At 47.8% G+C, this 26,852-nt stretch overlaps 1 protein-coding gene across 1 annotated transcript; it reads right to left on the bottom strand.

Annotated features, from left to right (window-relative positions):
- Window positions 1–1,102: 1,102 nt before the first annotated feature.
- Window positions 1,103–26,852, bottom strand: STYX (serine/threonine/tyrosine interacting protein). Its single transcript, XM_054066840.1, has 11 exons — window positions 26,583–26,852; window positions 11,596–11,628; window positions 10,700–10,753; window positions 8,993–9,090; window positions 7,516–7,576; window positions 6,250–6,286; window positions 5,692–5,731; window positions 5,557–5,607; window positions 4,267–4,339; window positions 2,944–3,028; window positions 1,103–1,630 (listed from the first exon to the last, which is right to left on the bottom strand). The coding sequence occupies exons 1-11, from the start codon at window positions 26,637–26,639 to the stop codon at window positions 1,590–1,592; spliced, it is 630 nt and encodes a 209-aa protein (XP_053922815.1). The 5' UTR covers window positions 26,640–26,852; the 3' UTR covers window positions 1,103–1,589.

Here is a 26,852-nt window from a genome sequence, read left to right on the forward strand (position 1 = left end):
GGTGAAAGCTGGGGTTTGTGGTTGCATGACAACGTCTCTGCTGGGCAGAATCCAGCTCCTCCAGTCCCTTCAGCTTTGAAGAGCTCTTTGTTCTGTGCCAGAGGTGACATTCCCAGCCTTGGCAGGCCGCCACCCCTATGGCAACAGCAGCTGTGGGAGAGGATCGGGTCTGGCCACTGCTGCTTGGCTGTCGGGAGTCCCTCTAAGGAAAACAGGCTTAGAGTCATAGAATGGTTTGGTTGGAAAAGACCTTTGAGTTCATCAAGTCCAACTGTACCTGTCCACTACTAAACCAGATCCCTGAGCACCTCATCCACCCATCTTTTAATCACCTCCAGGAACATGGACTCCACCACCTCCCTGGGCAGCCTCTGCCAGGGCCTGAGAACCCTTTCTGTGAAGAAAATTTTCCTGATGTCCAGTCTGAACCTGCCCCAGCGCAGCTTGAGTCCGTTTCCTCTTATCCCTTCCCTTGTTACTTGGGAGAAGAGCCCAGCATCCACCTCATCACAACCTCCTTTCAGGCAGTTGTAGACAGTGATAAGGTCTCCCCTCACTCCCCTCTTCTCCAGGCTAAACAACCCCTGGTCCCTCAACCGCCTCTCCTAAAGTTTGTTCTCCAGCCCTTTCCCCAGCTTGGACCCTACAGGCTGGTTCAGTTTGTTACAATCAACCTCTGCGTAATTTAAGCAACTTTTTAATGCTAGCTAAAAGAATTGGGTCTTGACACGTAAAATCAGTCACTGCCCTCTGCATTAATTTAGCATGACTAATTAAGTAATTAATCAGTGCTCTGTTAAACTTTAACTCGCATCAAACAAGTAGAGATTTTTAGAGCAGTATTTTCTCTTAGTTTGGTCTCAGTGTCAGGCTCCAAATAATTCAGCGTATGATTAAGGTTTCATAACAAGGTAAAGAGCTAACACTGACCTGATCCAGTGGGAGGTGTCCCTGCCCATGGAAAGGGGGTTGGAATTAGATGGGCTTTGAGGTCCCTTCCAAGCCAAACCATTCCATGAATCTATGAATCAACCAGTGCTGTTGCTCAGCTGCCAGTTGCTCGGCACAGCTCCTAAACCACGATCCCACAAGCATGACCAAAATACATACTGAGAACAAGGTGAATCTTAGCAAACTTTTTCTTTACTAAAGTCTCTTGTTATAAATTACACAAATAACTTTATAAACAAATCCCCCCCAGCTTGCATTTTCTTTAAAGTAATAACTTTATATCATACAAATAAAGAAATTTCAAGTATGAAAAGTGCATTGCTGCAATAATACCTCTTTGCAAGTCCAAAAATCTTGGTTTAGAATAAAACTGTAAAGTGTAAAAAACGAGTAAAACAATCAGTGCTATCTATTCATTCAAGAAGTCCAACATCTTAAAAATGATGCTTAGTGTGTTGCAGAGGCAGATTTACATCTGAAAGCAACATGTAATCGAAAAGAAGCTATGGGTGTGTTCCTCACTTCGCTTTATTGAAACTTTTTCCCTAGTTTTCTTCACCTTTCCGGGCAGGAATTCCCTATACAAACAGTGCTGTTCTTGGATACCATCTGTTCTGCGCTGCTGCCATGTGCGCGGTTCAAAGTTCTTCATCTTCTTCGCGCACTCGCTTTAAACTTCCTGCAAAAGCAAAGAGGAAGGAAGATACATCTGAAAACATCGGCTGCACAGGACCACAGGGCAGTTCTTGCCTTCTCACAGGGACTCTGCCCTTCAAAGACGCTCGCTTTTGGGACAGCCAGCTGCTGGCAGCACTGCTCTTGCGTTTCTCCACATGGAAGAGAAGTTTTAGAAGCCACCATCATGCCACCATCATTTCCACTCCCTTTACACCTCCCCCAGCCTCTGTTTTCAGCCTTTAGCAGGGATTGTGTTGTGGTTTGAGCTGACGTAGAATCAGTTTTCTGACTTCATCCCAGTCTTGTCTGAGTAACTTCATTGTTTGAAAGCCAACTGCATGCTTTTCAAACAGGGTTTCTCTCTGGAAGCGATCACCCGGGGCACAGGGATGCAGAAAGGCCATTCCTAGGGAAACCAAGGCCATCCTCGAGCTGGTGGAGCCGTAAGGGAAAGGGGAGGAAAAGGGTCACAGCTGCAGGGAGAGGTGACCCCAAATTGACTAGAGGATTCCATCCCTTAGACCTCACACTTGGCACAAAACAGAGATCATGAAGGTCTCTCTTCTTCGATGGCCAAAATCCACTGAAGACCTCGTCTGTCTGTTTGCCCCTGATCTGGATCCACGCATTCCAGAATCCAATTCCTGAGCCCAGCTCCCTCCCAGCCTCGGACCCTTCCCCTCGTGTCTGCTCTGCAGCGTTTGCGGTGACGTACGGTCACTGACAGCTGGGATGGGGGCACAATTTCATATATCAGAGATCTATTTTACTATTTTCTTATTATTTTACTATTATTTAATTAAAGCTGCAGTTTAAGTTTCCAACCCACAAGTCTTTTCCTCTTATTTCCCTCTCCCTGAGGAGGAGGGGAAGGAAGGTAATTAGGAGCCCAACTGCTCAGTTTTAGCTGCCAAAATCGGCCGGGCTGGGGCCAAACTGGGACAGGCACACCTCGATATGGATTAGGTAACATTTTGACATGTTTTTATCCCGTTATCTGTTTAAAGGCATCACAAAACTTCCTTTCAGAGCAACTCCCTTAACTTTTAAGGCACCAGTTATACTCTGAACATTGGCTGTCTTCAACCCGTTAACTCCTGACTCCTCTAGGGAACTCGGGGTGTTGGAAGGACAACACCACAGGGAAGTTCAACCACAGGAGAACAGAGTTGATGCTGAAGGCTGAACACACTTTGGACACCAATTTCAGCCCCCAAAGTCAGAGATTTGCTGCTGGAGGGTTCCTCAGGGAGTGCACAGGTCACACCTCCCCGCGGCCAGTAGGACAGACACACAACAAGAGAAGCTTCTGACCTGGTGGAACGGCGAGGGATCTCTCTAACTGCAGCGGCGACATCATCTGGATGGTTAATTTTGCTAGATAGATGGCTTCATATTCCTGAAAGAGTTTAAGAGCACATATTGCTATTAATTTGGTGTAATGCTTTGTGAGGATGAGATGCACTAACTCAAGAGTTCACCAGGATGGACGAGAGAGGAACTCATAGCTAGGCAGGGATTTGGGAGGAAGAGCTGTTTGTTGCTTTGACATGAACGACAAAATCTGCCAGGAAGACAGAGCAAAAGACAACCTAAAGGGTGACAAGAAATGGCTTTACGGAAGAGAGTAAAAAGAGTAAACTTCCATTAAGACCCCACCTAGAGACTTACTGGACCTCACTGTGCCCAGTTCTGGAGTTCCCAACATAAGAAGGATATGGAAAGGTTGGAACGGGTCCAGAGGAGGCCACGGAGATGATGCAAGGGCTGGAGCCCCTCTGCTGTGAGGACAGGCTGAGAGAGTTGGGGTTGTTCAGCCTGGAGAAGAGAAGGCTCTGGGGAGACCTTACAGTGACCTTCCAGTACCTGAAGGGGCTATAAGAAAGCTGGAGAGGGGCTGTTCACAAAGGCTTATGGAGACAGGATGATGGGGAACATGAATAAACTGGAGAGGGGCAGATTTAGGCTAGACATAAGGAAGAATTTCTTCACAATGAGGGTGAGGAGGCCCTGGCCGAGGTTGCCCAGAGCAGTGGTGGCTGCCCCATCCCTGGAGGTGTTCAAGGCCAGGTTGGATGGGGCTTGGAGCAACCTGATCCAGTGGGAGGTGTCCCTGCCCATGGCAGCGGGTGGAACTAGATTATCTTTAAGGTCCCTTCCAACCCAAACTATTCTATGATTCTACGACCTCGAAACACAATAAAGGTCCTGGGGTTCTAATACAGGGTCCCGGAATACAATAAAGCACCTTCACGATACCATTGTTTGCCGCTTCACCCTTGTCAAATTCATTGCCTGTGAGCGCAAGCATCCAGCAGCACCGCTGAGGTGTGCCACAACAGTCACTCAGTGGCTTCCTCGCCCACCGATTGGGCTGTTCCAGAGCCCCCTCATTACTGTGTGGAATGAGATTTTTCCTCTCTCCTCCATTCCTGGATTTGCTCTGTCTAAAGCTTAAGTCTCGTGAACGAGGGGACCCACTCATCTTCCTCCCAAGCTCTACGATGGCTTCAGACATCCACTTGGAGCACGCTTATCCAGTAGATGTTAAGCCCAAACAGAAACGGCAGTTTTGCAAGAAGAGGTTTCATCAAATTGCTTTGGAGTTAAGATCGGAACAAAGAAAAAAAAAATCACCTGAAGTTGATGGACAAATCCAGCATTAGGATTAATACAGAATCTTCTTTCTTGAACATAAGTAAACGCATCCCTTAACAAGAAGAGAGAGAAAATACTTCAGTGGAAAGCAGACTGTGACAGAACCCTCCATAGTTTCAGGAATCTTTCCTCCAATGATCAGCTCTGTGGAAGCACACAGCCTCTAAATGCTTCTCAGAACTGGTCTCTGTAACCAGAATTGTCTGGGCAATATAGGAAGCCATAGCCATAAAGCACTATTTGCCCACCTCCAGTCACAGCCTGCCAGCTCGCTTCCAACACCCTGCTCAGAACAGCCGCCCGCGACCATGAGCAGCTTCCACCCACTCCTTCCTAAAGCAGGGAGGTGAATAAACCTGCAGAGAAGTGGCATGGGATAACCTGCCCCACGTAAAGTCTTCACTTGGTCTCAGCAGGTAACAACTGGTTTCCACCTCAACACACAACGGTTCATGTTCCCTCCAAACCTATGAGCCATGAGGACAGGCTGAGAGAGTTGGGGTTGCTCAGCCTGGAGAAGAGAAGGCTCCAAGGAGGCCTTATAGTGGCCTCTTAGTACTGAAACGGGCTCCAGGAAAGCTGGGAAGGGGCTTCTTTCACAGGCACATTGTGATAGGACGAGAGGGAATGGCTTTAGAATCATAGAATCATCACAGAATCACCAGGTTGGAAAGGACCCACTGGATCATCGAGTCCAACCATTCCCAACACTCCCTTAAACCATGTCCCTCAGCACTTCATCCACCCGTTCCTTAAACACCTCCAGGGAAGGCGACTCGACCCCCTCCCTGGGCAGCCTCTGCCAGTGCTCAATGACTCTTTCCGTGAAGAATTTTTTTCTGATATCCAACCTGAACCTCCCCTGGCGGAGCTTCAGGCCATTCCCTCTTGTCCTGTCCTCAGTCATTAAATTGGAAGGGGAAGATTTAGATGAGACATTGGGAAGAAATTCTTCACGCTGAGGGTGGGGAGGCCCTGGCCCAGGTTGCCCAGAGCAGTGGTGGCTGCCCCATCCCTGGAGGTGTTCAAGGCCAGGTTGGATGGGGCTTGGAGCCCCTGATCCAGTGGGAGGTGTCCCTGCCCATTGCAGGGGGCAGGACTGGATGGGCTTTGAGGTCCCTTCAACCCAAAGTGTTCCACGATTCTATTACTCACTTACAACACTCTCATTAGACAATGAATACCTACAGACTTATTGGTACTAAAGCTCTCTCTCTCTCCGCACTTTGCAGACAAGTGGTTATCTACGTGACCGCGCTCTCTTCTTACCTGTACTTCAACCCAAATGTCTCCATTATGTACGCGATAACTAAGGCAGCACTGAAAAAGAAATAAAAATACTCAGTAAAATATATTTTCACTGGTTAAAAAAAAAATTAATAAGCAGGATAGACAGTTTCCTACCTTCTAGAGATCCCTGCATTCCCATGGACAAGAACTTTTCCTGAGAAGGGAAAAACAAAAGAAAATTATTTGAAATGTAGATTTTCCTTGTGATTGACAACTACACAGTGGCAAGGTCCACTCTCAGAATAATCCATGGGTCTTAACTTTACTCTAAATTACTGGCTACACTCTGTCCATTACTGCCCTGGAGTTACAGAAGCACGGATTCCTGCTCCTTTGAGGACTTTGAGCAGCAGAATCTACATTCCAGGACCACAACACAGATTTAAGGTCCTACATCAGACAGGGGACAAAAAAAACCCTCATGCACAGAACATAGTTGTGCTTAAAGCGAAGAAAACCCCAGATATACAAAGAGGTTTGTTTTCCCGTTGGAAGCCAAAGGAAAGAATGTTTTGCTCGGAACTTGTATGATATAATTCAAGTCAAGCACAATAAAAGCCCAAATCTAAGGAAACCTCACACTTACGAGTCTAACGCATTCCACCAAGTTAGTTTTGAAGCTGTAACAACAGTGTATTAGTAAATAAAGGAAAAAAGTGAATACGATTTTACCTCCACTTTGTAAACTTCCATCAATAAACTCTTTAGTCTAAAAAGGGAAAAAGAATGACAAGCCTCAGAGTTTCCGATTATTGCAGATGTTACCGTCACTTGCATTTAAACTTGGCAGAGCTTTTTCATTGCTTTTTAAACACAGTGACAATAACACACTGTTTATACAGAGCGAGACATCACATCCAATGGGTATTTGCATTTCTTCTGTACTTTTAACTACCCTTAAAATTGTCAGGGAAAAACTAGGAACAAAAAAAGCATGAAAATCCAGTGCATGCATGCTTTTTACAATCGTTATGTCACACGTTATGCCCCTAAAATGAGAAGTAACTCCCAAACATCTTTGCTTAACAGCTGAGGGACAGAAAAACCCAAACCCATAAATCAAACCCAACAGATATTGGACAGTGATGCAGCGCAGACCACTCTACTCTCTCTTCTTAGACAGTCTCCAATCATGGTTTTGGTTATAACAGTGGGTCTAATCAGCTGATAAGGCAAGATGTGATGGAGCGAGTGAGGCTGGTGGAATACTGCCAGGTTAGAATAATAGAATTGCTGGGTTGGAAAAGACCTCTGAGATTATCAAGTCCAAACGTACCTGTCCACTACTGAACTATATCCCCGAGCACTCCATCTGCCTGTCTTTTAAAGATTTCCAAGGATAAGGACTCCACCACCTCCCTGGGCAGCCTCTGCCAGGGCCCGAGAACCCTTTCAGTGAAGAAGTTTTTCCTGATGTCCAGTCTGAACCTGCCCTGGTGCAGCTTGAGGCTATTCCCTCTCATCCTGTCACCTGTCACTTGGGAGGAGAGCCCAGCACCCACCTCAGTCCAATCTCCTTTCAGGCAGATGTAGACAGTGATGAAGTCTCCCCTCAGCTTCCTTTTCAGGCTAAACAATCCCAGTTCCCTCAGCTGCCTCTCATAACCCTCGTTCTCCAGCCCCTTCCTCAGCTCCATTCCCTCCTCTGGACGCGCTCCAGCCCCTCAATATCTTCCTCCTAGTGAGTGGCCCATAATTGGGACAGCTGAGACCACAGCAAGATAGGGCTCTTACAACTCTGCCTCAGTTTCTGAACTTGTAAAAAGGAGTTAATTACGTTTACTGAGGCGGCAATAACCAGAGTTCACAGCCCTTCCCACCCCCTCAGGCTGGGCTGAAAACCAGTATCTCTTAGGTCAGAAAAGCCCTACTGGGCAACTCCATTCCCAATCCATTCCAATTAACTCACTTTCATCACATAAATACACAAATACTCACCGTAGGGAAAAATCGTATTATGTTCTCAACTGGATTATCTGCAATATCCAAGACCAGATACCTACAACAAAACCAGCGACTATGAGTATCAAGAAGACCGAGCAGCTGTCAACTGTACAGCTCGGCCAGTTCAACCCCACTACAACACTTAAACCTGCAGACGGAAGCCAGCCCCGATTCCTGGCCTTACTCCCCAACCCCAACGAAGAGGCAGCCCCTCAGGCTGTCCTTACAAGGAAGGGAGTGAGGAAAATTCTCCGCCATCTCCTGACAAAATCACAGAATCATGGAGTGACCCAAGTTGGAAGGGACCCACAAAGATCAGAGTCCAACTCCTGTCCCTGCATGGGACAACCCCAACATTCACACCGTGTGTCTGAGGGTGTTGGTCAAAGGCTTCTGGAATTTTGTCAGGCTTGGGGCCATGATTCCTTCCCTGGGGAGCTGTTCCAGTGCTCCACCACCGTCTGAGGGAAGAACCTTTTCCTGATATCGAACCTAACCCTCGCCTGGTACACCTTCCTGCTACTCCCTCTGGTCCTGTCGTTGGTCACCAGAGAGAAGAGCTCAGCGCCTGCTCCTCCTCCTCCCCTTGTGAGGAAGCTGTAACTGCAATGAGGTCTCCCCTCAATCTTCTCCAGGCTGAACAGTGACTTCAGCCGCTCCTCATACAACTCCCCCTCTAAACCCTTCACCAACTTTGTGGACATTCTCCAGTAGCTTTAGATCCTTTTTATCCTGTGGTGCCCAAAACTGCCCCCATCACTCGAGGTGGGGCCGTCCCAGTGTGGAGCAGAGCGGGACAATGCCCTCCCTCGCTGTGCTGGATGCACCCCAGGACACCTCTTGGCCGCCAGGACACACCGCTGCCTCATGTTCAACTCTCCTTCCACCAGAAGCCCCAGATCCCTTTCTGCTGGGCTGCTCTCCAGCCTCCTCCTCCCCAGTCTGCATGGACATCCAGGATCACCATGTCCCGGGTGCAAAATCACCTCTGGGAATGGAAGGGATTCACAAGCACTGCGCTCCAGGTGACCCACCTGGGGCTGAAAGCAGCATACTACACACTCGCATCCTCCCATTTGGGTTGTAAACACGGGCCAGGCTTCTTCACTGGGGCTCTACATGACTTTTGGAGAAGGACACACGCTCCGATTACATTACCTCAGATGTTTTATCAGCAGGACAAACTGTACTTGGGATCAAGCACTGTAAAGCTGAAGGCAGTCCCTATAAACTAATGGATCCCTCTCCTATGCAGTGCTGTCCGTGTCTAGAGTCAAAGGGATGAATAAACTTCATGGTTTGGATTTAAGAGCCTTCCAACACCTTAGCGCATTTTCCAAACGCTTTTGACAACATGAAAACATCAGGAAGAACACCACAAAACCCCAAAATCTTGTTAATACAGAATAAAGTGTTTAAAGGTAAGGTCTTCTCAGTGCTTGCGGTTTTGCATGTTCTCATCATTTCTCACCTAAATAACTGTGGGAAGTTTGGTTTAATAAAATTTGCTTCAATGTTTTGCCGTATGCATATAACATGGGTTATTCCATGTTTCTGAAGTATAGGTAGCTGTGGAAAAAGAGAAAAAAACAGGTTGGTTTGTTGTTTGTTTTTTTTTAATTACGGAACCCACCTATTGCACAGTAACAAAAAACTTGAAATACACGACAGGACTATATCACGTCCTCAAGGAAAATCTGACCGAGCTTTCTAATGTGCAAAACATAGCGTGAAAAGTTTTCTTTCAAAGAGACAAAACACACCCATTAGGAGCTGCAAGAAAAAGCATTCCAGCAGTGATTAAAACTATAGACATAAAGGCATTCAATGAACTTGTTTGTCTCTGCCCACCTTTTGCTTTGCCTGAAATTGCGAGTCCCTAAATGATGTAGGGATTTCCAGCTGGCATTGGATTCTTGCTGGAATCAGGGCATTGAAAGTAAGATCGTATTTAAATGATGAGCTAAGTTTTGTTGTAGCAGTGCTTGACTTTATAGAATCATAGAATGCTTTGAGTTGGAAGGGACATTTAAAGTCCATCCATCCAACCCCCCTGCAGGAGCAGGGACATCTTCAACTCTATCAGGTTACTCAGAGCCCCGTCCAACCTGGCCTTGAAGGTTTCCAGGGATGAGGCCTCCACCACCTCCCTGAGAAATGTATCTCCTTCTGGAACTAACTTAGATTATTTTACCAACATATATGTGAGTTCCCAGTTCCAATTCGCACAGCAACACTTGAGCAAAGGAAACAGAGGGCCTGATTGGGAACGTTGTAATCTCAAACATTTTACAGTATTGTGACCAGTTTCAGAATCCCCAACGTAAGAGGGTATGGAACTGTTGGAACAGGTCTAGAGGAGGCCACAGGGATGAGTTGAGGGCTGAAGCACCTCCTGCCCAAGGACAGGCTGAGAGAGTTGGGGTTGTTCAGCCTGGAGAAGAGAAGGCTCTGAGGAGACCTTAGAGCAGCTTCCAGTACTGAAAGGGGCTCCAGGAAAGCTGGGGAGGGGCTTTTCCAAGGGCCTGGAGTGATAGGACAAGGGGGAATGGCTTTAAATTGGAAGGGAGGAGATTTAAATCATTAGACATTAGGAAGAAATTCTTCATGCTGAGGGTGGTGATGCCGTGGCCCAGGCTGCCCAGAGCAGTGGTGGCTGCCCCATCCCTGGAGGTGTTCAAGGCCAGGTTGGATGGGGCTTGGAGCCCCTGATCCACTGGGAGATGTCCCTGCTCATGGCAGGGGGTGGAACTGGATGGACTTTGAGGTCCCTTCCAACCCAAACCACTCCATGATTTTATGATTAAGAGTCAATTTTTAATACAAAACCCTCACTGCAATTAGCACACAAGTCACCTCAAACATGTGCTCCTCTCTGGTTTGCCAAGAGCAGGTAACACTGAACCGAGAAAGCACAACCGTGTGAACAACCCACAGGAAAAAATTGAGTTGGGGGTCTTTTTCTCCTGATGTAACCCTTCCAAGATTGTTCAGGAAAACCCAGCCTTGTAAATATGAACTGTCCCAGCACGTGCCTGAGGTGGTAGTTCTCATTTGCTCTCAAAAGGGAGTAATTCTACCCAATTTACACCTATGCAGGTAACACTCCAACATATCGACACAGTAACAGACAACCACAGAAAAGTTTCTCCATGAGACACTGTTCTGCATACCATACCTTGCTTTTCATAGCTGAAGAATATGGGCCTAAAAATAACCCAGGTAAAATTTCCTAAGGGCAGAAAAACAGACATTTAATACCAACTCAAAACTATTTGAAAGAACACATTGCACTCAACTCAGGCTACGGCCACGGAAACAAGTCATTTACCTCCTAGGGAGGGACGTGTTATTGAGCATCATTTATAACGGGATGAGGGAGGGGGGAATTGGTTTGGCAAAATAAAAGAAACATGATCGTTGTGCAGGAGATCTTGTTTAGGAACAGGAACCCAGTCCTTTATTTGGACTAAGCTCCAGCTTGGTGACTATGTCTAACCCAGCCCCAGATCAAATGAAGGGAACTCTTAAGTGGTATATAATCAAGTCTGGTAATTAATCCCAAATTGCTCTCGTGGAGTAAGATTCAGGCATAGCAAATCTTCTAGTATTGTCCTAATAGTAGGGAAATAGCAATTTTTAACCATTTCCCTTCCCACCAAGAGACATGAAGGTCTGTAGCTCTTATCTTCTGCAAAGACCAGGCTGACACCACGGCAGGAAAACTTCAGTTGTTCATCCTCCTTGAGAACATTTAATTCCAACAAAACTGAAGTTAAAAAGCAAAGCTCTGATATATTTTTAGCAATCATCTCCTAAAAGACAAAAATGTAGTATTTTGGGGATATTGACAAAAAGGACAAAGTTACTTTTTTTTGGGTAGGACCTGCACAACAGAGACCCCAATGCTCCTGTACTCCAAGAAGGCAACACTCGCACGTTGCTCCCGTGGTGCTGCCTGACGCTCTGTCCCTAAAGGCTGGTTTCGATACCAGCTGTTCGGAAGGGAACTTTCTTTTTATTACGAACACAGGGTGGGTTTTGACTCAAATGGTAAATGGAAACGTGTCATACCTGCATCTCTCGCCTCATCGGGTAGGTCCAATCCTTAAAAATAAAATAAAAACATAATTACACGTCCATACAAAGGGAAAAAACACATTCAGGTAGAGATCTGTACGTGGACTTTATCTAAAAGAAGCAAAATCTATTCCCTGCAGATCGTATAGCGGGTGGCTGGTAGAACCGATATGCTGCTGGCTCTGACTGCTCGCTCTCATGGACACCAGTAACCCTCAAGGGCAAGGAATGCTATTTTGAAAGCTGCTGTGAAGGAACCTCAAATACTCCACAGCAATCATAGAATCATTAGGTTGGAAAAAGACTTTTGAGATCATCAAGTCCAACCGCACCTGTCCACAACTAAGTCATATAACTGAGCGCTTCATCTACCCATCTTTTAACCACCTCCAAGGACAGTGACTCCACCACCTCCCTGGGCAGCCTCTGCCAGTGCCTGAGAAGCCTTTCAGCGAAGAAATTTTTCCTAATCCAATCTGAACTTCCCCTGATGCACCTTAAGGCCATTCCTCTTGTCCTATCACCTGCCGCTTGGGAGAAGCGACCAACACCAACCTCTCTACAACCGCCTCTCAGGCAGTTGTAGAGTAACAAGGTCTCTCCTCAGCCTCCTCTTCGCCAGGCTAAACAACAAAGACTGTGCCTGATGAAGCCTATGCAGAATAGCCCACGTGCTGCACATCGACATCTCAGCTTTCTGCTTAGAAATCCCTCTGTGGAGTGGGGAAGGAGAAAAAGAAAAAGGAAAGCAGCTTTAGAATGTTCTGAACCAGCTACAGAAGGAGAAAAATTCCTTTGGTTGGTATCTTCCTACAGTCACTGAAAAAAGAGTTAGAAGATAACAAGCACAGCAGGTAAGTCTTAAAATCCACACTGTCTCTCGGAATACAGTCAAACAAAACTTCAGTTTGAACACTCTAAAAGAAAGCTGGGGAGGGATTTTTCACAAGGGCATGGAGTGATAGGACAAGGGGGAACGGCTTTAAATTGGAAGGGGGAAGATTTAGATGAGACATTCAGAAGAAATTCTTCAGGATGAGGGTGAGGAGGCCCTGGCTCAGGTTGCCCAGAGAAGTCACGGCTGTCCCATCCCTGGAGGTGTTCAAGGCCAGGTTGGATGGGGCTTGGAGCAACCTGATCCCATGGGAGGTCTCCCCGCCCATGGCAGGGGGTGGAAGTGGATGGGCTTTAAGATGCCTTCCAACCCAAACCATTGCATGATTCTATGATCCATGATTTAGCTTTAACAACTCTAGAAACCAATGGTCTCCAAGAAACACAACAAGCCACTGAAGTGAACTTCCACCTTTCTCAATCCTGACCAGTCACAGCTGGAGGATCCACACACAAACACATATGTCTGTGCCCAGCCACAAGGACATGACCCTCCTCGGCAGTTTATTCACATTTAGCACATCACAGCCTTCCACAGAAGCCCATATCCACAAGTTTGTGATGGTTCAGCCCTTGAGAACCACCTATTCGCAGCGAATTGTTTACTATGACCCAGCTCGATCCATCAGAACTGTCCGGAGCAAATGCCAGGATCAATATTTTCATCCTTTGCTCTGTTTCACAGAGCTGCCAAAGCTGAAGAGAAAAATGCTCCGGCAGACTCTATTCCTGTCTTTCCTTCTCTACAACTCCCACTGTCCGCTATTAACAGGCTCTTACTCATGTTTTGACCCTCACACACGAAGGAGTTGGATCTGAGATCAGTTACCAGCTGGAGGGGAAAAAAAAAGGCAATAGTCAAACCCATCAAATCAAGCAGCCTGCAAACATTTATTTACATAACTTCCCTGGTCGCTCACACACACCAGTGGCTAAGAAAAAACTTTGCCATATGTCGCTCTTGATGTGTTCCAAATCTCCCCAAAACGATGAGAAAGTTAAACTCTAAATATTCCAGCTCCGAAGAGAGGTGAGGATTACACCAAGCGAGGCCTGAGCCCTTCAGCTGTAGCGCTGCTTCATATGAACCCTCTTACAAAGGCCTGGAGTCATAGGATGAGGGGAAACGGCATTAAATTGGAAGGGGAAGATTTAGGTTAGATATTAGGAAGAAATTCTTCACAATGAGGGTGGGGAGGCCCTGGCCCAGGTTGCCCAGAGCTGTGGTGGCTGCCCCATCCCTGGAGGGGTTCAAGGCCAGGTTGGATGGGGCTTGGAGCCCCTGATCCAGTGGGAGGTGTCCCCGCCCATGGCATGGGGTTGGAATTAGGTGGTTTTTAAGGTCCCTTCCGACCCAACCCATTCCATGATTCTATAACTCTTCTTAATAAGACACATCAGAAAACTCCACTGTGCTTCCAACATTACACCCTGCAATTCTGACAGCTTTTGGGAGTGGAATTAGAAGGGATTTTAGTCAAGTTGTACTGGAAACCACTTGAATTGAATCTGGGATGGCATTTCCAAGAACGCAAACAAACATTAGGTCACTCAAAATCAATTCTTTGACTACTACCTAAAATGCGAGTGCAAACAGGGAGATAAGAGGCACTGAAATGGCCTTTAGTAATGACACAGAGAGGTAGTTAAGTTATTTCTGCGCGTTCCGGCTGTAATAATAAAAGCTCCTGGCAGCAGAAAGTCGAAATCCTGTGACAAAAGGGTGATATTTACGGAATTGCATCCTTTGAAGGCTGACCTCAGAGTGTTTTAGCATAATCCTGTTGTCTCACTGCACATCCAAAAGCATAATTCACTCCCCAAAAACCAAGTAAAACCCAGTTTTGTCCAAGTATAAAAACATTGCGAGCAATAAATTCCAAAAAGCTGAAGATGTACTCCAGGAGTATACAAGTGCTTAAAGTGGTTTATATTCCATTTATATACTTGGAGAACCTGGACCAGAGGAAAAGCAGGAATCCATCATTCATTTGGTCAAGCGGACTTCGCAGTGTGTTACAAATCATAGAATCACAGAATAGTTTGGGTTGGAAGGGACCTTAAAGATCATTTAGTTCCAATCCCCTTGCCACGGGCAGGGACATCCCACCGGCTCAGGCTGCCCAAGGCCCATCCAACCTGGCCTTGAACACCTCCAGGGATGGGGCAGCCACAACTTCCCTGGGCAACCTGGGCCAGGGCCTCACCACTCTCATGGTGAAGAAATTCTTCCTAATGCCCAGTCTAAATCTGCCCCTCTCCAGTTTATACCCGTTCACCTCGTTCTATCCCCACAAGCCTTTGTGAACAGCCCCTCTCCAGCTTTCTTTTAGCCCCTTCAGGTACTGGAAGGTCACTATAAGGTCTCCTCTGAGCCTTCTCTTCTCCAGGCTGAACAATCCCAACCCTCTCAGCCTGTCATCGTAGGGAAGGTGCTCCAGCCCTCTGATCATCTTTATAGCCTCCTCTGGACCTGTTCCATCCCATTCCAACAAATATTGCTTTCAAATGCATGCGAAGCAGGAAATCGCATTAATCCCAACAGCTGTAAACTCTGCAAAACAAGCGGGCAAGAATTCAGCCAGAAATATCAAAACCCAGAAGACAACAGATGCCACGGATGCTCTGAACAAGGGGGGAAAAAAGTCAGTATTGCCTTCAGAGATCAGTTTTCAGTATTATTCAATAAGCCAAAAAGGTTTCCAACGGGATCCAGTTCGCAAAGTAAATATCTGAGAGATGAAGCATAAAGAAAACATTCAATCTAAGACAAGCGCAAAAACCACTGAAAGAGTGATTCTAGTGATCGCCTGACAGCTCCTCAAGGCTTTTAAATCTAACAATGCATGATTATTCAAATTTTATGCAAAATTATGTAAAACAACTTTAATGCAGACTGAACCCAAGCAGAGGTTCTCATTTTAAGGATTTTATAGAATCATAGAATGGTTTGGGTCGGAGGGGACCTCAAAGCCCATCCAGTTCCACCTCCTGCCATGGGCAGGAACACCTCCCACTGGATCAGGTTGCCCCAAGCCCCATCCAACCTGGCCTTGAATACCTCCAGGGATGGGGCAGCGGTGCCTTCTCTGGGCAACTTGTGCCAATGTCTCCCCACCCTCATCATGAAGAATTCATTCATCACTTTTTCCACACTGTCTGAAGCTCACAGAAAGCAAATAATAACTGAAAGTTTCTCATTTTAGCAGATCAAACACAAGAAGTTGCTAAGAAAACGACTGCTGATGCCAGCGCCGGGCAGATAACGGCGGTCCGTGCTGCCAAGTATTTGGCAGGCTCCACAGAGCGAGTGACAGCTCGCCGGAAGAAGCGATCTCCAAAGCTTTCCAGACAAAAGTGAAGAGAAGGAACACAACAATCCCAAAGATTCAAAGAGGAGCCGCTCACCTCTGACACCTCCCAAACCCAAGTGTGAGTCACCGACAGACGAGTTTAAGGGATCTCCCAGCTGCTCTGTTGAGGGCGTTTGCAACATGGATCTGCTGCCTCTTCTGTTTGCACAAGCAAAATGCCAGGGACTATCCACGCACTTTGACTACTGGCCCACGATGAAACAACCAGCAACAGCGAAGGGAACAAAACACATTTCAAAGCCCTCCCTTCCCGACCTAGAGCCGAACTCTAGCTGAAATGAACTGAAGATACGAATGAATGAATAGGCAAGACTTGGCTACACTGCAAGAAGCTTCTCGGTAACCAACATCAACACTACAAGCTGGAGAAGTGGGCTTGTGAAAACCTCATGAGGTTCAGCAAGACCAAGTGCAAGGTCCTGCACCTGGACCAGGGCATCTGGACCTATTGATACAGGCTGGGGGATGAACAGATTGACAACAGCCCTGCAGAGAAGGACTTGGGGGTCCTGGTGGATGAGAAGCTCAACATGAGCCAGAAAAGGGTTGTCGCAGCCCAGAAAGCTAACTATGTCCTGGGCTGCATCAAAAGAAGCCTTGCCAGAAAGTTGAGGGAGGGGATTTTGCCCCTCTGCTCTGGTGAGACCTCACCCAGAGGCCCATATTCAGATCTGGAGCTCTGAGCACAGGAAAGACATGGACTTGCTGGTGTTGGTCCAGAAGAGGCCACTAAAATGATCAAAGGCCTGGAACACATCCACTATGAAGAAAGGCTGAGAGAGTTGGGGCTGTTCAGCTTGGAGAAGACGCCAAGAAGACCTTATTGCAGCCTTTCATACTTAAAGGTGGCTGATAAGAAAGATGAAGAAAAGGTTTTTAGCAGGGCCTGTAGTAATAGGACAACGGGTGATGGTTTTAAACTAATGGAGAAGATTAGACAAGATCTTACGAAGAAATTTTTTACACTGAGGGTGGTGAGGCCCTGGCCCAGGCTGCCCAGAGAAGCTGTGGCTGCCCCATTCCTGGAGGTGTTCAAGGCCAGGTTGGATGGGGCTTGGAGCAACTTGATCCAAGAGTGATGGAGCTGGATGACCTTCACAGTCCCTTCCAATCCAAACCATTCTGTGATTCTATGATTCTACACCAAGAGTCTGGCTGTTTAAGTCTGAGGATCCATCTAATTCTCACATAGAAAAGGCATATCCTAGTCAGTCTTCGCCAAGTTCAGCTTGCGTTAAAGGCCAGCCACACCACTGCGCTTTCATTCTTACGGTTAAATTGCTGCTGTCTTATAATTAGCAGAGCCTGCGCACCAGAAGTACCCTGCGTGAGGGGGGAAGCTCTCAAAGGCGCTGAAAAAACACACCAACAAAACAAATCAAATCAGTAGTGTGAAGAAGGAGAATCTGACATCCAGAAGAATCTTTTCTAGACTTTTAACTGCTGCACTAACCTCCTCAGCATCACCTGCAATAACTCCTTCCCTGCTTTCAAGCCTGTGACTCAAGTCCTTTTGAAGAGCTGCATGCAACTCCCAATAAAACGTTCCTGACCAGCCCAGGTCTCTGACCCTTTCCCAACTCTGACAGCTCATTTGTTGTTGATTAATAGCATTAATCATCTCTCTGCACAGACGGCAGACTGATCCAGCGGGAGGTGTCCCTGCCCACGGCAGGGGGGTTGGAACTGGATGATCTTTAAGGTCCCTTCCAACCCAAACTGTTCTATGATTCTATGATTCCTTTTTTCCATTGCAATTCCCTCACAGTAAGACTCCTGCATGACTGATGTTTCCTCATGCTCATTCTGATACCTGAGGGGGACCTTCCAATAACTGAACGGGACCTTCAAGAAAGCTGGAGAGGGACTGTTTACAAAGGCCTGGAGTGATAGGACGAGGGGGAATAGGTATAAACTGGAGAGGGGCAGATTTAGACTGGACATAAGGAGGAATTTCTTCACCATGAGAATGGTGAGGCTCTGGCCCAGGTTGCCCGGAGCAGTGGTGGCTGCCCCATCCCTGAAGGTGTTCAAGGCCAAGTTGGATGGGGCTTGGGCAGCCTGATCCAGTGGGAAGTGTCCCTGCCCATGGCAGGGAGTTGGAAGTGGGTGATGTTTAAGGTCCCGTCCAACACAAACTATTCTATGATTCCTCAAGAATCCAGGGCTGTGAGAATCCTCTTGCCTAAATCCACTTTCCTGCCTAGTGGAATGTGCACATAGTTTTTAACGCTCAAGTCACTCCTCAAAACCTGGTGCAACAGTCTTCCACAAAGTGTGAAAGCAAAGCTGAAGACAACTGTTACGGCAAGAACAGCCGTGCACCCTGCTCACCTTCTTCAGCTCCTCCGGCTGCTCTGGCCAGCCGATCCCTTGGCTGGGACTTTGTACCATGTATAGGAAAGAAAAACTACAGTTCCGACAGTGCTGGATCAGCAGAGCCCGAGGGCAGGATTAGATCAACTGCCAACACCACTATCACCCACACTTACCAGGCTACAGCTTGGATTGTGGATGGGTCACAATCCCTTAATGATCGCCTTGACACAAAAGCTTTATGCTTAATTCTGAGGCAGTTGAAAGTCTAATTCACGCAATGAAGTGAGATCACATCTTAGAATCATAGAAAAGTTTGAGTCAAAAGAAACCTTATTAAATCACATTTGTGCGAGTAGGGTCACTGAGCCAGATCAAGGTCCACAGAGTCATAGAATGGTTTGGGTCGGAAGGGACCTCAGAGCCCATCCAGTTCCAAACCCCTGCTATGGGCAGGGACACCTCCCACTGGATCAGGTTGCTCAAAGTCCCATCCAATCTGGCCTTGAACACCTCCAGGGATGGGACAGCCACCACTTCCAATTTAAAGCCACCCCTCCTCATCCTATCACTACACACCCTTGTAAAAAGTCCCTCTCCAGCTTTCCTGGAGCCCCTTCAGGTACTGCAAGGCTGCTCTAAGGTCTCCCCGGAGCCATTTCTTCTCCACACTGAACATCCCCAACTCTCTCAGCCCATCCTCACAGCAGAGGTGCTCCAGCCCTCGCATCATCTCCGTGGCCTCCTCTGGAACCATTCCAACAGTTCCATCTCCTTCTTCTGTTGGGAATTCCAGAACTGGACACAGGACCCCAGGTGGGGTCTCATGAGAGAGGAGCAAAAGGAGAGAATCCCCTCCCTCTCCCTGCTGGCCACCCTTCTTTAGATGCAGCCCAGGACACAGTCAGTCAGCTTCTGGGCTGCGAGCACGCATTGCCGGCTCATGTCGAGCTTCTCAATCTCTAGCCCCCCAATTCCTTCTCCTCAGGATCGAAGCCACGGATCACCCTGATCCATATATAGGACCTTGCACTTGGCCTTGTTGAACCTCATGAGGTTCACACTGGTCCACTTCTCCAGGTCCCTCTGGATGACATCCTGTCCTTCTGGACTGACAACTGCACCACTCAGCTTGGTGTCACCTGTAAACTTGCTGAGGGTGCCCTCGATCTTGCTGTCTGTATCATCTGTGATAATATTAAACACTCCTGGTCCCAGTACGGACATTGGTCCAAAAGACACCTCACCAAGCTTGATAAATCCTGCTTAGCGCACAGGATCTTCATCATCGGCTTCTGCTAAAGCATAACAACAAAGTAAAGGCAGAATCCTTCAGCTTACGCGAAGCACGCAGCCAAGGGGCAGGACTGACACACTTTCTGTATTCTTTTATTTCTAAACAGAGTTGCACAGACGCTGAGATGAGGGGTTTTTTCCCCCTGTAGCATTTCTCCTGCATTCATCCCACAGCAATTCCACTACAAGAGGTCTCGATGATTCACTTTTTACAGACTCTGTACAATAAGCACTAACAAACAAGTTTTACTGCTAAAGAAACAACTGTATTCAGATCACAGAATTGCTTATAATGGTGCAAGTACGTCCCTTTTCATGCCCTCTCTTTTTTAAAAAGCAATCTAGTGAGCTGCGCTACATCAGCATTTGATGAAGTGCTGAGGGACATGGTTTAGGGAGTGTTAGGAATGGTTGGACTCGATGATCCAATGGGTCCTTTCCAACCTTGTGATTCTGCGATCAAGGCAGCCAAGGAACATACAGGTTCTCTTCAGAAGCCTCATTTCGATTAAAAACACCCCATGCCTTCAGCCCTCAGTTCTACAAACCACTCCAATCGTGAGCCACCTTCACGTCTGTGCGGATGCCCATGAACCTCAACAGGATTCCCACAGAAGCATGGAGGAAGTTAACCACGGTGGAGAAGGCTGAACTTCAGCTGCCACCACGCACATCTTCCAATAAAGGCAGTGGAGTCTGCTGGGATCCCACCAAGTTTGGATCAGAACCTGCTACCTGAGCTTCATTTCCCAGCATGACCCAGCACTTGTTTGAAAATTTCTTTTGCTCTACTACGTGGCCCGGTAAAATAAATATTATAAGATAGGCTTCCTACTTATTTGAAGAGTCTGCAGAAGAGGGGAATCCCTTTTTTTGTTTAGGGATATGATTTAGTAGTGGACAGGTATGGTTGGACTCGATCTCAAAGGTCTTTTCCCAGCCTCGGGATTCTATGATATTTGTTAAGGGGGGATTTGTGTTTCCTATAAAACATAAGAGTAAAAAAACTTAAGTGAGTTGTTTCCCCTTTAGATCATAGAATCATAGAATAGTTTGGGTTGGAAGGGACCTTAAAGATAATCTAGTTCCACCCCCTGCCATGGGCAGGGACACCTCCCACTGGATCAGGGGCTCCAAGCCCCATCCAACCTGACCTGGAACCCCTCCAGGGATGGGGCAGCCACCACTGCTCTGGGCAACCTGGGCCAGAGCCTCACCACCCTCATCATGAAGAATTTCTTCCTAGGGTCTCATCTAAGCCTTCCCCCTTCCAACGGGAATTTAAGAGGAAAATAATTTCCATCAAATCATTTGAATTATTCCAGTTCTCCCTTACCATCTCCTCCAAATTATGATGTCTTAATACTAACACACGAGCAAGCTTTAACAGTCATTAACCCGAGCCTCTTTTAACGAGTCCTTAGCCATTATGTGTTTATTCTGGGGGAAAAAAACCACCCAGGATTTCTCAAATTTAAGGAAGTTTGAGACCTCAACTTGGAAATTGCACGAATTCCAGAAAAAGAAGTATCAATCGAAGCTTAAATGCAGTTTCCATGCCATGTACCATCATTATTGCTCCTAAGAATATTAGATATTCCCTGTTGCCAGTCTGTAAAGGGAGACGTTTGGTTCACAGACCACAAAAGCTTTCCAGGAATGACAAGTGTTTGCTGTCCAAAAGTTAAAAGCAGAAAAAACTTAGATGGCATAAGGACCTGTTAGAAGGAGTTCAGCATTCAACTGCCAAAGATTCACCGGTGAAAGATGGGAGCTGATTTATCCCAGGTTCCTGCAGAACGGGACAACCCATCCAGCATGTGAGAACGGATGGAAGCACCACAGGTCAGCGCTGACATGCTTCCATCGCAGCATGGCAGCTTCCCAATGCCTGTCCGTGTTTGGCCTCCAACCAACAGTTTCACTACCCAAACGAACCTGAACTGCACACAAACTGCAGGGGAAAAAAGTGACAAAGGCCATCAAGTCCTCAGGAGAACAAATTCCTGGTCCATCAGCTTCTGAGATAGTATCAGAGGAGCAAGGCAAAGGAGGCGGAACTCTCCCCAGCAGGTAGATATCACCAGGATCTATTAACATTGCATGTCAGAAGCTCCAAAAAAATACCATTAGCCAAGGTCAGGAGTCTAGAAAGCCAGCGATTTTTACTACTGTGTATGGATTAGGGTCGTTGCAAGCCATCAACAGACCAGAAAAAATGACCTATTTATCCAGAGGACATCTCTGCAGCCTTCCTGAACCCATCCCAGTGCTCTTGCACCCACAGACAGCCTCCTCGGCTCTTCAACTTTCCCTTGTGGCAGCACTAGTGAGTGCAAAGCTGTGCAGTCATTGATTGGCATCATTATTATTATTATTATTATTATTATTATTAAAGCTGTCACACAGTGTCAGCCGGAGAAGGAGCTGTGGGTGGTGTTTAGATTGCCTTAAAAGCACCACAAAGTTGAGCTTACCCTGGAGCAGCCACATCAGGAAGGAAATCAGGGGTTCTCCCAGTTTCCTTCTCCTTCACTCCCACCTCCAAAGATCTTGAAATCAAACCTACCGAGACAACAAATCATACATAACCACCTTCCTGCAACAATATCAGAGAGCACCCCTCATGAAAGGGCATCCTCACCACAACCAACACCCAAGAGGCGTTCCTCGGCTTTATACGAGTAACTACATTTTGTGAGCAGAATGATTTTACTTTCCTTCATTTGGTTTTCCAAAGCATTTTCTTAAGGATCGGGACGACAGTCCAAGACTGAAGTGTCCTATGCTGTGCTTAACAAGTGAGGTCCATGAGAACTTTGACACTCTCCCACTGGCTTTACCTTTTCTACGCCCCCACAACACTCCCAAATGTCATGTGTTTAGATCAAGTCAGACCCAAATGTTTGACCTTATCATCCTCTGCAGTCCTCTGAAAGGAGGTTGTGATGAGGTGGGTGTTGGTCTCTTCTCCTAAGTAACAAGTGATAGGATGAGAGGGAATGGCCTCAAGTTGCACCAGGGGAGGTTTAGATTGGATATTAGGAAAGATTTCTTCACTGAAAGAGTGGTGAAGCCCTGGCAGAGGCTGCCCAGGGAGGTGGTGGAGTCTCCATCCCTGGAGGTGTTGAAAGGACAGGCAGATGAGATGCTCAAGGTTCTCATTTAGTAGTGGACAGGCATGGTTGGACTGGATCTCAAAGATCTTTTCCAACCAAACAATTCTATGATAATATGATGTTGGAAAAAAAATTAGCTTACAGGTTTTAAACACAGCCCTTAAAATCCCCCCTTGTGGCCTCGCTGCATGTGAAGTTCTAACATTCTGTTCATTATACCATTGAGAGAGAGAGCGAAAAAAGAGAAAAGAAATCCACTCTGTATTATATCATTCCACGGTTTCAGTACAGGCTGGGGGACAATGTGATTGAGAGCAGCCCAGTGGAAAAGGACCTGAGGTGCTGATTGATGAGAAGCTCAATGTGAGCCGGCAACGTGTGCTCACAGCCCAGAAACCAACTGCGTCCGGGGCTGCATCACAAGAAGTGAGGCCAGCAGGGAGGGAGGGGATTTTCTCCCTCTATACCTCTCTCATGAGACCCCACCTGGAGAGTCCTGTGTCCAGTTCTGGAATCCTCAACATAAGAAGGAGATAGAACAGGCCCAGAGGAGGCCACGGAGATGATGCGAGGGCTGGAGAACCTCTGCTCTGAGTACAGGCTGAGAGAGTTGGGGTTGTTCAGCCTGGAGAAGAGAAGGCTCCGGGGAGACCTTAGAGCAGCTTCCAGTACAGAAAGGGGATCCAGGAAAGCTGGAGAGGAGCTTTCTCCAAGGGCCTGGAGTGAGAGGACAAGTGGGAATGGCTTTAAATTGGAAGGGGAAAGATTTAGGTTAGACATTAGGAAGAATTTCTTCACAATGAGGGTGAGGAGGCCCTGGCCCAGGTTGCCCAGAGAAGTCACGGCTGCCCCATCCCTGGAGGTGCTCAAGGCCAGGTTGGATGGGGCTTGGAGCAACCTGATCCAGTGGGAGGTGTCCCTGCCCATGGTGGGGGAGTGCAACTGGATGGGCTTTGAGGTCCCTTCCAACCCAAACCATTCTACGATTCTATATTTTCAGGTTTCATCAACAAAGAGTCATTAGACCAGCAGTGACCTCTGTTTTCAAATCCATTCCAACCGCACTCTCCCTTTTAGCTATTCTAGTTACAAACAAGCTCAAGGAGCCACCCAGCCTAATTCCTTTAGCTGTTTTTCAGAAGTAACTGTTGCTGACATGATGGATTTCTCCAGAAAGAAAACATATTTCAACGTACACAAATTAGAAGCCTTAAGCTGGTATAGGATTTGCATTGAGACGGAACCAATTACAACTCTCTGAAAACCACCAAGATCGCTTGTAAACCCCTCCACAAGTCCAAGGTATTAAATCTTGACCACAAAACCAAAAACCATAGTATCCAACGCCGCGTATCCAACGTTATCAGTTCAGGACGTGACACGTGGAAAGACACCGCGCCATTTCGCACCATGTATCCAACACCATCAAAGCAGGACATGATGTATGGAAACGCACCACACCATTTTGTACCCCATATTTGACACTCCGAAAGCAGAACACAACACATGGAAACACACCACACCATTTTACACCACGTATCTGACGGTTGGACTCCGCGATCCAAGAGGTCTTTTCCAATCTGGTGATTCTATGATGATTCTATGACGCTATCAAAGCAGGACGCAATGTATGGAAACACACCACACCATTATGAGCCACATATCCAACGCCACCAAAGCAGGATACGACATACGGAAACACACCACACCATTTCGTGCCGCGTATCCAACGCTATCAAAGCGGGACACAACATATGGAAACACGCCACACTGTTTTGTACCACCCATCCAACACTATCAAAGCAGGATGTGACATGTGGAAACACACCACACCATGTCGTACCATGGATCAAACACTATCAAATCAGGATGTGATGTGTGGAAAAACACTGTGCCATTTCCCACCACATATCCAACACCATCAAAGCAGGACACGATGTATGGAAACACACCATACCATTTTGATCCACGTATCCGATAAAATCAAGGTGGGAAATGATGGGTGGAAACACACCACACTCTACCACATATCCAACCCTATCAAAGCGTAATGCGAGGTATGGAAGCACATCACACCATTTTGCGACACGTATCCAACGTTATCAGAGCAGGACGTGACACGTGGAAAGACACCGCGCCATTTTGCACCATGTATCCAACACCATCAAAGCAGGACATGATGTATGGAAACACACCACACCATTTTGTACCCCATATTTGACACTCCGAAAGCGGAACACAACACGTGGAAACACACCACACCATTTTACACCACGTATCTGACGGTTGGACTCAGCGATCCAAGAGGTCTTTTCCAACCTGGTGATTCTATGATGATTCTATGACGCTATCAAAGCGGGATGCAATGTATGGAAACACACCACACCATTATGAGCCACGTATCCAACGCCACCAAAGCGGGAAGCAACGTGGAAATCTATCACACCATTTTGCACCACATATACGATGCTATCAAAGGGGGACACAACACGTGGAAACACACTACATCACTTTGCACCGCGTATCCCACACTATCAGAGCGGGACATGACACATGGAAAGCCACCACGCCATTTCACACGATGTATCCAACGCCATCAAAGCAGGACACGACACATGGAAAGACACTGCGCTATTTCGCACGACGTATCCAACGCCATCAAAGCAGGACACGACACACGGAAAGACACAGCACTATTTCGCACGACGTATCCAACGCCATCAAAGCAGGACACGACGTATGGAAACGCACCACACCATTTTGTACGGTGTATCTGACGCTATCAAAGCAGGACGCAACACGTGGAAACACACCACATCATTCCGTACCCTGTATTTGAGGCTACGAAAGCGGGACACGACACATGGGAACACACCAGACCAGCACTCGGGGTCGGGAACAAGAAGCCAAGTTCAGAAACCAGACACCACGCTGACCCAACCGATTCTCTGTGAGACGGCGCAGTTTAATCTTCGCAGATAGCGCCGTCTGCCTTAGTTTGCAGAGAAGTCTTGGCTCAGAAACACCATATAAATGCCTCCTCGAGCGTTAAAAGTGTTCCTGGAGTATCTAAGAGTCAGCAGACGGCAACTGTTTGGGAGAGGACAGGCAGGTCCTTGCTGCTAGCAGCTCACCACCCTTCTGCGAGTACAAAAGCAAGCAGCCAGCAGCAAACGAGGGACAGGGAAAGGCTGGTGACCATGGAAAAGGAGAGGGATCAGGCAGTGGAAAGCGAAAGAGTGGCTTACAGGCAGCCCGTGACACACCAAAGGGACATCAGGTTCAACTGGGGCCACCATCAGAGGGCAAAAGGCAAAGAGAAGCCGTCGGGAACCATGGGATTCCCTGAGAGTGGAGATGGAGGACAGGAAAGGCTGGTGACCATGGAAAGGGAGAGGGATCAGGCAGTAGAAAGCAAAAGGGTGGCAAACACACAGGCCATGAGACATGGAAGGGACAGCAGGTTCAGCTGGGGCCACCATCAGAGGGCAAAAGGCAAGGAGGAGTGCTTGGGGCAAGGGGACAGGCAGGGAGGGAAAGGGCAGGGGTATCAAAGGGGAGGGGGGAAAGGGGCTGGGAGAGGGGAGAGGGGGCAGCAGCGAGGGGAAAAGGGGGGAGAAAGAGGAGGTGAGAAGGGGGGGCAGCAGGCAGAGAAGGGAGAGAGCAGGGGAAAGGGAGGGAAGAGGGGGAAGGAAAGAGGGGAAGGGAAGAGGTGAAAGAAGAAAAAGGGGAAGGGAAGGAGAAGAGAAGGAAAAGGGGGAATCCCGCATCTATAGGAGCTGCAAAGCAAGGAGAGGAGGGCCAGGATGCGCCCTATTTTGGGGGGAGGGAGAGGGGTCCAACACCGGGGACCGGGCCCTAAAGACTGGGACGTGGGCGGCACCGGCGAAGGGAGGGGGGAAATCGGGGTAACGGGGGGGCACGGGGAGAGGAGGGGGGGAAACACCGCGGAGGGGGGAGGGGAGGCACCGTGTCCGCTCACCTCGGAGTCCTCTCTGGCCTGCGGCAGCGCGGGGAAGGCCGGCCTGGAGAGCTCCATGGCCGGGCGCTCTCCGGGCGGGCAGGGCCGGGCGGGGCGGTTATTTGGGCAGCGGCACCGCGGGCCCCGGCTCGAAAGCGGCGGCAGCGGGGGGGGAAGGCGGAGGCGCGCTCAGCCGCTCGCGCCCGGCCGCCATGCTGCTGCTACTGTTACTGCCGCTGCCGCCTCTTCTCTTCTCTTCCCTCCTCCTCCTCCTCCTCCCCCGCTGCCGCC

The sequence above is a fragment of the Cuculus canorus genome, chromosome 5 (assembly GCF_017976375.1).
Source record: "Cuculus canorus isolate bCucCan1 chromosome 5, bCucCan1.pri, whole genome shotgun sequence".
NCBI classification, from domain to species: Eukaryota; Metazoa; Chordata; class Aves; order Cuculiformes; family Cuculidae; genus Cuculus; species Cuculus canorus.